Below are 14,384 nucleotides of genomic sequence, written 5' to 3'. Positions count from 1 at the left end.
GTTTATATTTTCACATGTTGCCTGTGCTTTTGGTGTCATATCCAAGAAATCATGGCTAAATCCAATGTTATGAAGATTTTACCTATGTTTTCTTTTAAGTGTTTTATAGTTTTAGCTCTTATATTTAGGCCTTTAATCCATAGTGAGTTAAATTTTGTATTTGTTGTAAGATCAGACTCCAATTTTATTTTTCCAGCTGCCAGGAGTGTTGGCTGAAGCTCATAGCTCAGTTCCTCTGCAGGAATTGTCCTTGACAAAAGAGAAAGGCTTCACTCCAGTTACCGCCCTCCCCTAGGGCTGCCCACATTCAGTGACTGGTCACCAAGGGAGCACAAAGGTCTGCCTCCCTCCATCACTGTAGAATAACTCTGAAGTGTCACTGCAGCTTTAAAACTCCTTATCATTTAAACCCTCCACCCTTCTGCAACTCTTAGCTCCTCAGAGGAGATGTTCCCCAGCTCTATACAAATTTAAAAATTTATTTTCTAGGGAGCCCAACCTAAAACAGTGGTCTAAATAAACTGGGAAAAAAAAAAAGATTTTTAAAGTAGCTGTTCCAGTTATCCATGTATTGCCTTGCAGCTCCGAATCTACCTTCATAAGAGAGTTGGGTCCTGTAAGTTTCTCCCTTTGCCAGCAGGCCCAGTGTTAAGCTTTGTTAGTACAGGGCACTGGAGGGACACTGGAGGAAGAGGGGGTTCTCTCCGTGTTCCGGTGTGCTCAGCTTGGCCAGCTCTTGCAGTGCAGGTAACTTCTCCCAGCAACGTGCAGCAGCCCTCAGAGCCCGGAAGCTCCCACCCACAGGCCTCGGGCAGATTCCTGGTGGATTGCTACCAGTGCAGCACCTCCCTGTGAAGCTTCTCTGGCACTGTTTGCAGTGAGTTCTGAAGTATAGCAATTCCCTGTGGACAGGTCTCCCCAGTGCCCCCAGAAGCCATATTTCTAGTAAGTTCTGCCAACCCAGCATTTCATGAAGCTCTTTGCCATCCAATGATCCACAGCCCTCTTCAGTGGGGTTTGGATCTTGGGACTGGAGGTGCTGTTTCCTAGAAGGCGCTCTATCTCAGCCTTCGGGATAGTGCTGCTCCTTGTGCTGGGTATTGCTGAATTCTTTAGAGTCCTCTGTGCATGCTGTGCTAAATTGCTTCAGTCGTGTCTGACTCTTTGCGACCCCATGGACTGTAGCCCACTTGGCTACCCTGTCCATGGGATTCTCCAGGCAAGAATACTGGAGTGGGTTGCCATGCCCTGCTCCAGGAGGTCTTCCCGATCCAGGGATCGAACCTACACTCTACATTGGCAGATGGGTTCTTTACCACTAGCGCCACCTTATGTTCTTACTATTCATTCTCTCATTACTCTAATTCTCTGAAATGAAGTGAAGTGAAAGTCACTCAGTTGTGTCCTACTCTTTGCGACCCCATGGACTGTAGTCCATGGAATTCTCCAGGCCAGAATGCTGGAGTGGGTAGTCTTTCCCTTCTCCAGGGGATCTTCCCAACCCAGGGATCAAACCCAGGTCTCCTGGATTGCAGGCAGATTCTTTACCAACTGAGCTAATTCTCTGATATAGTTAATAATTTCCTGCTGTTAAAACTTCCTTATTCAATGTGAGATTTCTATCTCCCAATTAGACTCTGAAAGATATAGTCAGTTATAAAACAGTATGCTCAGTTAGTTGACAGGGAAAATCCAGCAAACTCCTACATGCAGATAAAAAATAAAACTTAGAAGAATCTGTGCTCAAGACAGAATTAAGAATGTTTCTGTTTTATTTTCTTTGGTTGCTTTTTTCTTTCTTTTTTTTTTTTTTTACTTTCCAGTTACTTTTATAAGCAAGACAAATATTTTAGAAGGGAAAAGAAATACTGTGCTAGTTTATAAGTTCTTTGATACACATAAAATACTTAACCAAATAAATTTAATTGGCCTTGTATTATAAAGCTTTTCAACTCAAAGTATGGTCCTTGGATCAGTAGCATCAACCTCACCTGGGAGCTTGTTACAAAATGCAGAGTCTCTAGGTCCTCCTCAGACCTACTATATCAAATTCTATATTTCAACAATACCCCCCAGGTGATACATATGCATATTCAAGACATAAAGTTTGAGAAGCCCTGCTACAATGGGCAATTTAACTTATAACCTATGAAAGAAATAATTTAGTTCTCTCAGGGGAGCTACCAGTTTCCAGGGAATTTGTTGCATAGAAATGGATAGCCCAATACTCATTTTTAAACAACAGTTCAAAAATTCATGTATTTTCACCATTTATCTCTCAAGCACAGAGGTGATCCTTTGAAATCTTCTGTGATTTAAGCCTTATGTGATTACACAGATATGTTATTTATCAATGGATAATTTAGTTTTTTAACACACTGGCTTCCCCAGAAAGCAGAGCCGAAAGCAGTGGCTTTTGCACTATTATTTATTTATTTTAAATTTCAATACTCTATTTATTTGGCTGCTCCAGGTCTTAGTTGTGGCACTCAGGATCTTCAATCTTCATTGCAGCATTGAGAATCTTTTTTACTTTCTACATGCGGGATCTAGTTCCCTGACCATGATGGAACTCAGGCCCCCTGCATTCGGAGCATGGAGTCTTAGCCACTAGACCACCAGGGAAGTCCCTGCACTATTATTTTATTAGGACATACAGTCCAGGTGGATGAGAGTGGGATAAGGAACCAAAGCAGGAAGAAGGGAGAGCTAATATGGAGGCAGTATGATACTGACTACTGGTGACAGCAACTAGTTAAGTATGAGAATATGCCCCCAGGACACAGTGGTACCCCCTTCTCGGGAACATCCAGGCAGTCCACTGGTGCATGCTTGCCACATCTCCCAAATTTTGCGTTACACGTACATGGAGGGTGTGAGTATCTGAAGATGTCCCATAGTAGAGGTGACAGGGAAGTCCTAGATAGCTGAGAAGTGGATAGGACAGGCAGGAATCAGGAGCTGTCAGATTGCACCAGTCTAAAGTTGTGCAGAGCTCACAGAAAGCTGGTCACTGACCATAGCAGCAGCTGAAATTAGGGATATAATTGATAGGTGAGATTGAGAGGGTCCGAAGGGGTGAGGGAGAGGTTTCTGATCCAGAACATACTTAGAAGAATATTTCAAAGAAACACATACTTGAAAGGTCAGTATCTACAATTGTGCAGTTTCTCGAATAAATGAGTAACATTTCTTCCACTTACTTTTAAGAATGTGTCAGGGATGCTCGCAGAGTGAATCTTGTTGAGATAACTGAACTACACACAAAAATTACAAAGATAAATGATGAAATGGAGTTTCTGAAGAAGAAAATACTCCATCTGCAAACAGATAATACAGCTCTAGGGTAGGTATTTTTGTTTGTTTGTTTGAAGGAGTCAGGGTCTGGGGATAAAGTGGGAAATTTTTCCTAAGGGATTTGTCCTCTGGTCTGATCTTCCCTGTAGCTCAGTCGATAAAGAATCTGCCTGCAAGACAGGAGACTTGGATTCATTTCCTGGATCAGGAGGAAACAGCAACCCACTCTAGTGTTCTTGCCTTGGAAAATCAAGGAGCCTGGCAGGCTGGAGTCCATGGGGTCACACAGAATCGGACATGAATTATTGACTGAACCACCTCTGAACTGGTGCAGGGCAAGTTAAGAGGCGGAGATAACTTGTAGAAGATGACTGGGCTGATAAGGGATGTGTGATAGCTTCAGAGAGCTGGGAAGAGAGCAGAAAATCTTCTACCACCATAGCCAGGAGACTGTAGGATTTCAGAAGGAATTCAGCTTCCCACAGCAACTACAAACAACTTACTGTGTGTAAGTCACACACTACCTCGCACCCACCTCCAAAGGTAGAAACACAGTGACTTTCATTTCATTTTTAGGAAAAGTAAGTTTACAAACCTCAAACACCAAAGCAAGAAATCTTGCTGGGTATTGTGTTGCAAGTATAATATCAAACCAGGTATACTGTAGCTAGATTAGTTCTTTAAAGACATTCAGGTATAGTCTACTGGAGGGCTGAGGATAGGCTTAGTCCTAGATATTTATTACCTGCAATTAAATGGAAGCTGACACCTGTTAGTTTCGTTTGTTTACTCTTCAGCTGTGTTATTAGCACTTCCCCCTCTGTGGGCTTCATCTTTTCCATCTGTAAAATGGAGATTACAAAGCTCCATGAAGGAAAAGATATTCTGAAAGAAAAAACAATAAAATCCGGAAGAATATCTCAGCTCTATGAGTAAATTTGCAGAAGCCATGTATAAATGTCAGACTTCCTGTTTGTGAGAGTGAAAAATACTAAAAGAGCCCTCATTATAGTGAAAAAATCTTCTTGGGAAAGTAGAATATTCAGAAGGTTGCTTTGGTGCAAAAGATATCAGAGCATCAGGAATTAGGCGGGAGCTCAAGGCCCAGGGACAGTTTTCTCAGAACACCTGTTTTGGAAGATGCTCCATGAAAAAGAAAGGGCATGACCACAAGTCTGAGAAGGACTGCAGACACTAACCCCTCTTGGAGATATACAGTGCACATTTATGCATGGTGCATGCTAGCCACAATCACCGGAGACCACAGACTATCAATTTCTAAACTACTAACAAGGAAGCGAATGCCCAGGCTGGAATACTCATATCAATTGGCCAGCACCGTCACACCCCTATGGACCAATGACTCTCAAACTTGAGTGTACATTAGCATCACCTGGAGTGCTGGTTAAAACACAAATTACTGGGACCTCCGCTGCAGATTTCTGATTCAGTAGGTCTAGGGAATGAGGGCAAGAATTTCCATTTTTAACAAGTTCCTAGATGCTGCTGGTGGTCCTGACCACATTTTGAGAATCACTGCCCTAGAGAAATCTTCATGGAAAGCCAATTACAAGTGAACATAATGTGGGTTGCCTGATGAGCCAGCATCACCAAGCTACAGTCAATTATTTCATCCATTTTGGGAAGAAAGAGGTACATCAAGGTGCCTGCACTCTCTGACAGGCTGGCCCTTCCCTGGACAATCCTCAAAACCTGGGCACATGCAAGCTCTTCAGGGGCGGGGGAAGGGGATTTCCTCAGGTCCTGAGAATTTGGGAGACCAACCCATCTCAATATACCTAGTCAGGTGTATTGATTTGATATGTTTTGCTTTGCTTCCTTAAGGCTACTCAATCCTTAGTTTGCTTCATTCTTAGCAGGCTTCCTCTACTAAGCCTACAAAATACCCATTATTTGACACCATCTAGCCTGGGATTCTTTCAGTTGCCTTTCTGTGGTGGAGTTAACTTCTGGAAAATAAACTTACCAACAACCTGTTTCCATTTTCCTGAGCCTTTGCGCACAATCCCCCTGAACTGAAGAGTTTAGCTTTGGAGATTAGAAGAAAGTCTTTACATTGCAGGAGATTTGAAAAAGGGAAAATAGAGAAATGGCATCACTGTTCTTCCCCCAAATCTTTGATTGTCATTCCTGAGGCAGATGTTTCTCACAATCTTAGCGTCTTCTTCAGGTGGGAGTGACCAGCAATGAATATGTAAGGTTAACTTCTCCTCTTAAACTCATTTGGCTATGGCTATGAGAAGATAGGGCTTCCCAGGTGACTCAGTGGTAAAGAATTCGTCTGAGATGCAGAAGACACAAGAGATGCCACGGGTTCAATCCTTGGGTCAGGAAGATCCCCCTGGAGGAGGGCATGGCAACCCACTCCAGTGTTCTTGCCTTGGAGAATCCCATGGACAGAGGAGCCTGGCAGGCTACAGTCCATAGGGTCACACAGAGTCGGACACGACTGAAGCGACCGAGTACACACAAATGTGAGGAGTTAAGAGAGTTTAAATAAGATTTTAAGCTCCCTCTGAACCGTGAAGACAGACTCAGATCCCTCTTCCCTAATTCCCGTCCTTAGAGGGGGATTAGGTTTCTCCTGGACATTCTATGCAGGACAATGGCATCAGAAGGTGACTGGAAGAGTGGTGGGATGTTTATCTATCTTTGGCTTAACTATGTATCTCACGATGATAAGGTAGTTACGGCAAAGTTACATATCAAACCTTTTGTCCAGCGAGATTCCACTTGCCTGTTCAAAAGGGTTTTTGAATCATACTCCAGTACTTTGGCCACCTCATGTGAAGAGTTGACTCATTGGAAAAGACTCTGATGCTGGGAGGGATTGGGGGCAGGAGGAGAAGGGGATGACCGAGGATGAGATGGCTGGATGGCATCACGGACTTGATGGACGTGAGTCTGAGTGAACTCCGGGAGTTGAGGGAGGCCTGGCATGCTGTGATTCATGGGGTCGCAAAGAGTCGGACACAACTGAGCGATTGAACTGAACTGAACTGAACTGAACTGAAGCTTTAAACCAAAATATCCCATAGTAACTACCTGATATATGAAGATGGCTGGGGTGAGGCAGGACCTGAAGACACTTTGGCAGTGATAAACAGTTGCAAGATGGATACTGTGTTTCCTTCTGTCCTTTATCTCAACCAAGTTTGCTGCTTCTGCTGATGCTGCTAAGTCACTTCAGTCGTGTCTGACTCTGTGCAACCCCATAGATGGCAGCCCACCAGGCTCCCCCATCCCTAGGATTCTCCAGGCAAGAACACTGGAGTAGGTTGCCATTTCCTTCTCCAATGCATGAAAGTGAAAAGTGAAAGTGAAGTCGCTCAGTGGTGTCAGACTCTTAGCGACCCCATGGACTGTAGCCTACCAGACTCCCCCATCCATGGGATTTTCCAGGCAAGAGTACTGGAGTGGGGTGGCATTAAGTTTAGGCCATTACAAATATAACTCTAAAATAAATGTCCCTTAAGTTTCCCTCTCTATGGTGGTTCACCTCATTAAACAGACTTTAAATTTCCCTCTGGAAAAAGCCATTCTTTTTGTCAAGAAGGATTCTTTTTCTCTAGTGAAAGGCAAGAGGAGTTAGTGAAACTTTATGGAAAGATTGTCCTGTCACTCAACCAAGCAATGAAAGAAAGAGCCTCTATCACTATTTACATCAATGAGACTTATACCAAAATTAACTCGGAGAAGAAAGAACTCGAATTGCAAAAAACATATATTCGAGAAATAGAGGAGCAAATAGAAAGAGAAAGAGCAGAATATTTGAAGAAAAAAGAAAAATTGAATCAAGAGGTAAGTGGTATTATTTTTTTTAAAAATAGAGAATTGTACAGAATTGAAGCAGGATATGAGAAATAATGTATTTGCTCTTGACGATAGCAAGCGTTCCCATGGTATCTTCTGCAGGAATAGAGCAGAGGCTCCAGGACACTGGAGCCCATGGGGGAGATGTTTGATTTGTACCACCATCTCAGTTCATGGGAAAGAACACGAGTGATAATGATGGCAACACTGGGGTGCCCCCTTGCTCATATGCAGCCCTATAGGAAGTAGGAATTTGGTTCTGTGTCATTTGGTTGTCTTTGACAGTTCTGAGGTCCTGTTTCTGTAGATAGGATCAGTGAGTTCAGCTCTGCTGGAACTGGTGCCAAAACCTGGCCTCTATGCACTGTCACTGGATTGAATCTTGGAAACAGAGTTTTGGGTGAAGTAGAAAAGAATAGCTTTATTGCTTTGCCAACAAAAGGTAACCACAGTGGGCTAATATCCTCAAAATTATGTATCCTAAGCCAGTGGCGGGGGCGGGGGGAGTCTTATGGTCAAAGGAAGGATTACAGACAAGGATCAGGGTGCACATGGGGGTCTGCCTTCCTTCAATCCAGAGGTCATCTGGCCTGGCATCAGGTGATCTTGTGATGGCTTCTATGATTCTCAAGGTTATTGAACTGTGACCTTCTCTCTGAAAGGAAAAATGCTTCAGCAAGTAGTTAATTAACATCTTTACTTGATGAGGACTCCAGTTCTGTGTAAGAGCTCAAAGATATTGTTATGTTTATCCCTTGAGGAGGAATCCCATCCTTGCCTCAAGGCTGCACTATTGTTTCCTGACTGCTCCTCCCTTGTTGCTGCATCTCCTCCCTTCCTTGATACAGCAACCCTTTGAACTGCCCTTTGGAACCCAGGGAAGGTCATGGAAGCTGCTGAGTTGAGTTCAGTTCAGTTCAGTCGCTCAGTCATGTCCGACTCTTTGTGACCCCTTGGACTGCAGCATGCCAGGCCTCCGTGTCCATCACCAACTCCTGGAGTTTACTCAAACTCATGTCGATTGAGCCAGTGATGCCATCCAACCATCTCATCCCCTGTCCTTCCCTTTTCCTCCCACCTTTGATCTTTCCCAGCATCAAGGTCTTTTCAAATAAGTCAGTTCTTCACATCAGGTGGCCAAAATATTGGAGTTTCAGCTTCAGCATCAGTCCTTCCAATGAATGTTCAGGACAGAGTTTCTTTAGGATGGACTGGATAGATCTCTTTACAGTCTAAGGGACTCTCAAGAGTCTTCTCCAATACCACAGTCCAAAAGCATCAATTCTTCATTGCTCAGCTTTCTTTATAGTCCAACTCTCATATCCGCACATGACTACTGGAAAAACCATAGCTTTGACTAGACAGACCTTTGTTGGCAAAGTAATGTCTCTGCTTTTTAATATGCTGTCTAGGTTGGTCATAACTTTCCTTCCAAGGAGTAAGTGTCTTTTAATGTCATGGCTGCAGTCACCATCTGAAGTGATTTTGGAGCCCCCAAAAATGAAGTCTCTCACTGTTTCCACTGTTTCACCATCTATTTCCCATGAAGTGGTGGGACTGGATGCCATGATCTTAGATTTCTGAATGTTGAGTCTTAAGCCAACTTTTTCACTCTCCTCTTTCACTTTCATCAAGAGGCTCTTTAGTTCTTCTTCACTTTCTTCCATGAGGGTGGTGGCATCTGCGTATCTGAGGTTATTGACATTTCTCACTGCAATCTTGAGTCCCGCTTGTGCTTCATCCAGCCCAGTGTTTCTCATGATGTACTCTGCATATAAGTTAAACAAGCAGGGTGACAATATACAGCCTTGACGCACTCATTTCCCAATCTGGAACCAGCCCCTTGTTCCATATTTGGTTCTGTCAGGCGAGTGTATGCTCCTCGCTTCTTTGTCTCATCACAACGATTTGGAGCAAGGGACATTAAAGCCCTCGGCGCATCACAGCTCTCAGGTTTTGAACAAACTATGTCATAGCTCTTAGACAAATCAGTGTTACAGCTCTATTTTATTTAGAAGATAGCAGGAGAATCAATTCTCGAAGAGAAGAGAGTGGTGGAGCATGCCAGTGGGCGCAGGGGTGGAGGTTGGGGCCGTGGTGGAGAGAGACAGAGAGAGAGAGAGAAAGCACTTGGGCTCCTCCTTTTATGTTTTTTTCCTCCCCCTGGACCTACCCTATGCAAATTGGGCTTAGCCAGGAGTGCTGTTTGTTCTTCCTGAGGTCTTCACTCCAGCCCTCAGACCTTCCTTTGACCTTCCTTTGTTCTGTTTTCCCGGGCTTTTCCCTTCCTTGTCTTTTAGCCACCGCCATTTTGGACCCCTTTTCTCTATTCGAACTACCTAACAGTTCTAACTGTTGCTTCTTGACCTGCATACAGATTTCTCAGGAGGCAGGTCAGGTGGCCTGGTATTCTCATCTCTTTAAGAATTTTCCACGGTTTATTGTGATCCACACAGTCAAAGGCTTTGGCATAGCCAATAAAGAAGAAATAGATGTTTTTCTAGAACTCTCTTATGAGAGTTCTGTGATCCAACAGACGTTGGATCAGTATGAAAAGGCAAAAAGATAGGACACTGTAAGATGAACTCCCCAGGTCCATAGGTGCCAAATGTGCTACTGGAAATCAGTGGAGAAATAACTCCAAAAAGAATGAAGAGATGAAGCCAAAGCAAAAAAATACCCAGTTGAGGATGTGACTGGTGATAGAAGTAAAACCTGATGCTGTAAAGAGCAATATTGCATAGGAACCTGGAATGTTAGGTCCGTGAATACAAAATAAAGACACAACCTAGAAGCTGTGAGTTATATTTTATTTGAGGACTTTACTGGAGAATGCAGGCTGGAAAGGTGGCCTCTCAAATAGTTCTGAGGAAGTGTCCCAAAGAGGTAATAGAGGAGCCAGGATATATAGAGCTGAGAAAAACCGCATAGTCCAAATTGAAACATTATTGCTAATCACACACAAAAAACAGATATCTCATGTTAATGATTTTAGTGCTTTTCTCTATATGGGAAGATGCAAGAGTATGGGCTCATTGAAATAATTCCTTTTGGAACAGGAGGGAAATGGTAGGGCACAACTTTTGAAAGAATGACATAGCCCAAGGACACAACATAAACAGATTAGAATCAAATGGATCCAAGATGGCAGACAAGTTAACTGTGACTAGACCTTGATCCTCAAGCAAGCTAAATGACACACCAGAGGTGTCATGACAGTTGCAAGCCTCTATCAAAAGACCAAGGAGTGGATGGTGGCCCAATTCCTGGAAATCTCCATACCTTCCCCCAAATAGTTAGACTAATCCTCCCACTTATTAGCATATGAAATTACCCAGTCCATAAAAACTAACCACATCTCATTTCACAGCCTCACTCACCCTCTCCCATGGCCTACACTCCGTCTGGGGAGTGTGCTTCTCTCTGAATCTGAATAAATCCATTTCTTGCCTCTTTGTCTCTCATTGAATTCTTTCTGTGATGAGACATCAGGAACCTGAGCTTCATTAGGTCTTGAAACCTAGTACCTTTCGTTTAGGCTGGGCTCAAGTCCCAGCCATGTGGATTAGCATCCCAATCTGAGGTAAACAGTTTCACTTTGTTATGAATCTTAACTCAAGGGCCAGTATCTTGTTTCACTCCATCCTGAATTCCCTCAGGACACACCATCCAGGCTTAGGCTGCACAGTAGCTGATACTTGACTGTGAGCAACATTCATTGTTTACTGAAATGGCAGGCCACATGTTTTTTGTGCACAGCCCCAAAGCTGGTATTTTGAGACCAGCAATATTATGAGGCTCAGCAGAGATAACTACTGCCTCCTGACTTGTTAAGAATTCATCCTCAGAATGGCTTCTGATCGGTTCCTCTTTGTTCTTCTTCAGGTTGCTCCAGGAAAAGCAGGTTTATCTCCATTTTAGGTGTTCCCAGCAGCAACCTTCTTTTCCTCCATGTAGTGAGGGTCCAGCCCAGGATGACAATTGCTGTTGAGCCCCTGGTGCTTCCCTCTCCATCATGAGAATATTTATAGTTATGAACTGGCATAACTGGAATGCAGAAAATGAGACCTGGGCTTGCAACCTGCTATGTTAAATACTCATATACATGTATATGTATAAAGAAAGAAAAAACATTTATTATATTGCATTTCTTGTGTCTTAATTAAAATTTAGTGGAATACAGTCTCTCAGTGATCAAGATTTTGATGCACGAAAGAAAAATATCACTTCCTGGAAAAGAAGTGAACCTCTGGGACAGACTGCCAAGTGAACATCCTTGGTTTTGATAAAGAAAGAATTCAAGAGTGAGCCAAAATAAAGCGAAAGCAAGTTTATTTATAGACACACATATTCCACAAGCAGAATTTGGGCCTGTCTTAGAAAGTAGGAGCGGCCTCAGGATATGGAGGTTCTTATGGTTTGGGTAATTTCATATAACTGGTGAGAGAAATACTCTGTTTTGGGTAGTCAAGTCAGTCAGTTCAGTAGCTCAGTCATGTCTGACTCTTTGTGACCCCATTGACTGCAGCATGCCAGGCCTCCCTGTCCATCACCAATTCTCAAGGTTTACTCAAACTCATGTCCATCGAGTTGGTGATGCCATGCAACCATCTCATCCTCTGTTGTCCACTTCTCCTCCCACCTTCAATCTTTCCCAGCATCAGGGTCTTTTCAAATGAGTCAGCTCTTCACATCAGGTAGCCAATAAGTATTGGAGTTTCAGCTTCAGCATCAGTACTTCCAATGAATATTCAGAACAGAGTTCTTTTAGGATGGACTGGTTGGATCTCTTTACAGTCCAAGGGACTCTCAAGAGTCTTCTCCAATACCACAGTCCAAAAGCATCAATTCATGAGAGCTCAGCTTTCTTTATAGTCCAACTCTCATATCCGTACATGATTACTGGAAAAACCATAGCTTTGACTAGATGGACTTTGTTGGCAAAGTAATGTCTCTGCTTTTTAATATGCTGTCTAGGTTGGTCATAACTTTCCTTCCAAGGAGCAAGCGTCTTTTAATGTCATGGCTACAGTCACCATCTGAAGTGATTTTGGAGCCCCCAAAAATAAAGTCTCTCACTGTTTCCACTGTTTCACCATCTATTTGCCATGAAGTGATGGGACCAGATGCCATGATCTTGGTTTTCTGAATGTTGAGCTTTAAGCCAACTTTTTCACTCTCCTCTTTCACTTTCATCAAGAGGCTCTTTAGTTCTTCTTCACTTTCTTCCATGAGGGTGGTGGCATCTGCATATCTGAGGTTATTGATCTTTCTCCCGGCAATCTTGATTCCCACTTGTGCTTCCTCCAGCCCAGTGTTTCTCATGATGTACTCTGCATATAAGTTAAATAAGCAGGGTGACAATATACAGCCTTGACATACCCTTTTCCTATTTGGAACCAGTCTCTTGTTCCTTGTCTAGTTCTGACTCTTGCTTCCTGACGTGCATACAGATTTCTCAAGAGACAGGTCAGGTGGTCTGGTATTTTCATCTCTTTCAGAATTTTCCACAGTTTATTGTGATCCACACAGTCAAAGGCTTTGGCATAGTCAATAAAGCAGAAATAGATGTTTTCTGGAACTCTCTTGCTTTTTTGATGATCCAATGGATGTTGTCAATTTGATCTCTGTTTCCTCTGCCTTTTCTAAATCCACCTTGAACATCTGGAAATTCAGAGTTTACATACTGTTGAAACCTGCCTTGGAGAATTTTCAGCTTTACTTTACTAGCATGTGAGATGAGTGCAATTGTATGCTACTTTGAGAATTCTTTGGTGTTGCCTTTCTTTGGGATTGGAATGAAAACTAACCTTTTCCAGTCCTGTGGCCATTGCTGAGTTTTCCAAATTTGCTGGCATATTGAGTGCAGCACTTTCACAGCATCATCTTTTAGAATTTGAAACAATTCAACTGAAATTCCATCACCTCCACTAGTTTTGTTCATAGTGATGCTTACTAAGACCCACTTGACTTTGCATTCCAGAGTGTCTGGCTCTAGGTGAGTGATCATACCATCGTGATTATCTGGGTCATGAAGATCTTTTTTGTATGGTTTTTCTGTGTATTCTTGCCACCTCTTTTTAATATCTTCTGCTTCTGTTAGGTCCATACCATTTCTGTCCTTTATTGTGCCCATCTTTGCATGAAATGTTCCCTTGGTATCTCTGATTTTCTTGAAGAGATCTCTAGTCTTTCCATTCTGTTGTTTTCCTCTATTGTTTGCGTTGATCCTTGAGGAAGTCTTTCTTACCTCTCCTTTCTGTTCTTTGGAACTCTGCATTCAAATGGGTATATCCTTCCTTTTCTCCTTTGCCTTTCACTTCTCTTCATTTCTCAGCCTCCTCAGACAACCATTTTGCCTTTTGCGTTTCTTTTTCTTGGGGATGGTCTTGATCATTGCCTCCTGTACAATGTCATGAACCTCCATCCACTGTTCTTCTGGTACTCTGTTTATCAGATCTAATCCCTTGAATCTATTTGTTACCTCCACTGTATAATTGTAAGTGATTTGATTTAGGTCATACCTGAAAATGGTCTAGTGGTTTTCCCTACTTTCTTCAATTTAAGTCTGAACTTGGCAATAAGGAGTTCATGATCTGAGCCACAGTCAGCTCCCCATCTTGTTTTTGCTGACTGTATAGAGTGTCTCCATCTTTGGCTGCAAATAATATAATCAACCTGATTTCAGTACTGACCATCTGGTGATGTCCATGTGTAGAGTTTTCTCTTGCATTGTTGAAAGAAGGTGTTTGCTATGACCAGTGCATTCTCTTGACAAAACTCTTTTAGCCTTTGACCTGATTCATTCTGTACTCCAAGGCCAAGTTTGCCTTGTTACTCCAGTTATTTCTTGACTTCCTACTTTTGCATTCCAGTCCCCTATAATGAAAAGGACATCTTTTTGGGGTGTTAGTTCTAGAAGGTCATGTAGGTCTTCATAGAACCATTCAGCTTCAGCTTCTTCAGCATTACTGGTCAGGGCATAGACTTGGATTACTGTGATATTGATTGGTTTGCCTTGGAAATAAACAGAAATCATTCTGTCGTTTTTGAGATTGCATCCAAGTACTGCATTTCAGACTCTTGTTGAATATGATGGCTACTCCATTTCTTCTAAGGGATTCTTGCCTACAATAGTAGATATAATGGTCATCTTAGTGAAATTCACCCATTCCAGTGCATTTTAGTTTGCTGATTCCTAAAATGTCAATGTTCACTCTTGCCATCTCCTGTTTGACCACTTCCAATTTGCC

General features: G+C 42.7%; 1 protein-coding gene across 2 annotated transcripts in view; it reads left to right on the top strand.

The window, feature by feature from the left end:
- Nucleotides 1–14,384, top strand: part of CCDC175 (coiled-coil domain containing 175) — a 79,669-nt gene that overhangs the window by 5,697 nt on the left and 59,588 nt on the right. For both annotated transcript variants that reach the window (XM_012181753.5, XM_060418110.1), the window contains 2 exons: nt 3,211–3,346; nt 6,891–7,119. In XM_012181753.5, the coding sequence (XP_012037143.3) occupies nt 3,211–3,346; nt 6,891–7,119 (365 nt within the window). The remainder of the gene's footprint in view (nt 1–3,210; nt 3,347–6,890; nt 7,120–14,384) is intronic.

This window comes from Ovis aries, chromosome 7 (assembly GCF_016772045.2).
Source record: "Ovis aries strain OAR_USU_Benz2616 breed Rambouillet chromosome 7, ARS-UI_Ramb_v3.0, whole genome shotgun sequence".
In the NCBI taxonomy this organism is placed as follows: Eukaryota; Metazoa; Chordata; class Mammalia; order Artiodactyla; family Bovidae; genus Ovis; species Ovis aries.
Note: the sequence above shows the minus strand (reverse complement) of the source record. Positions and strands in the feature narration are given on the sequence as shown.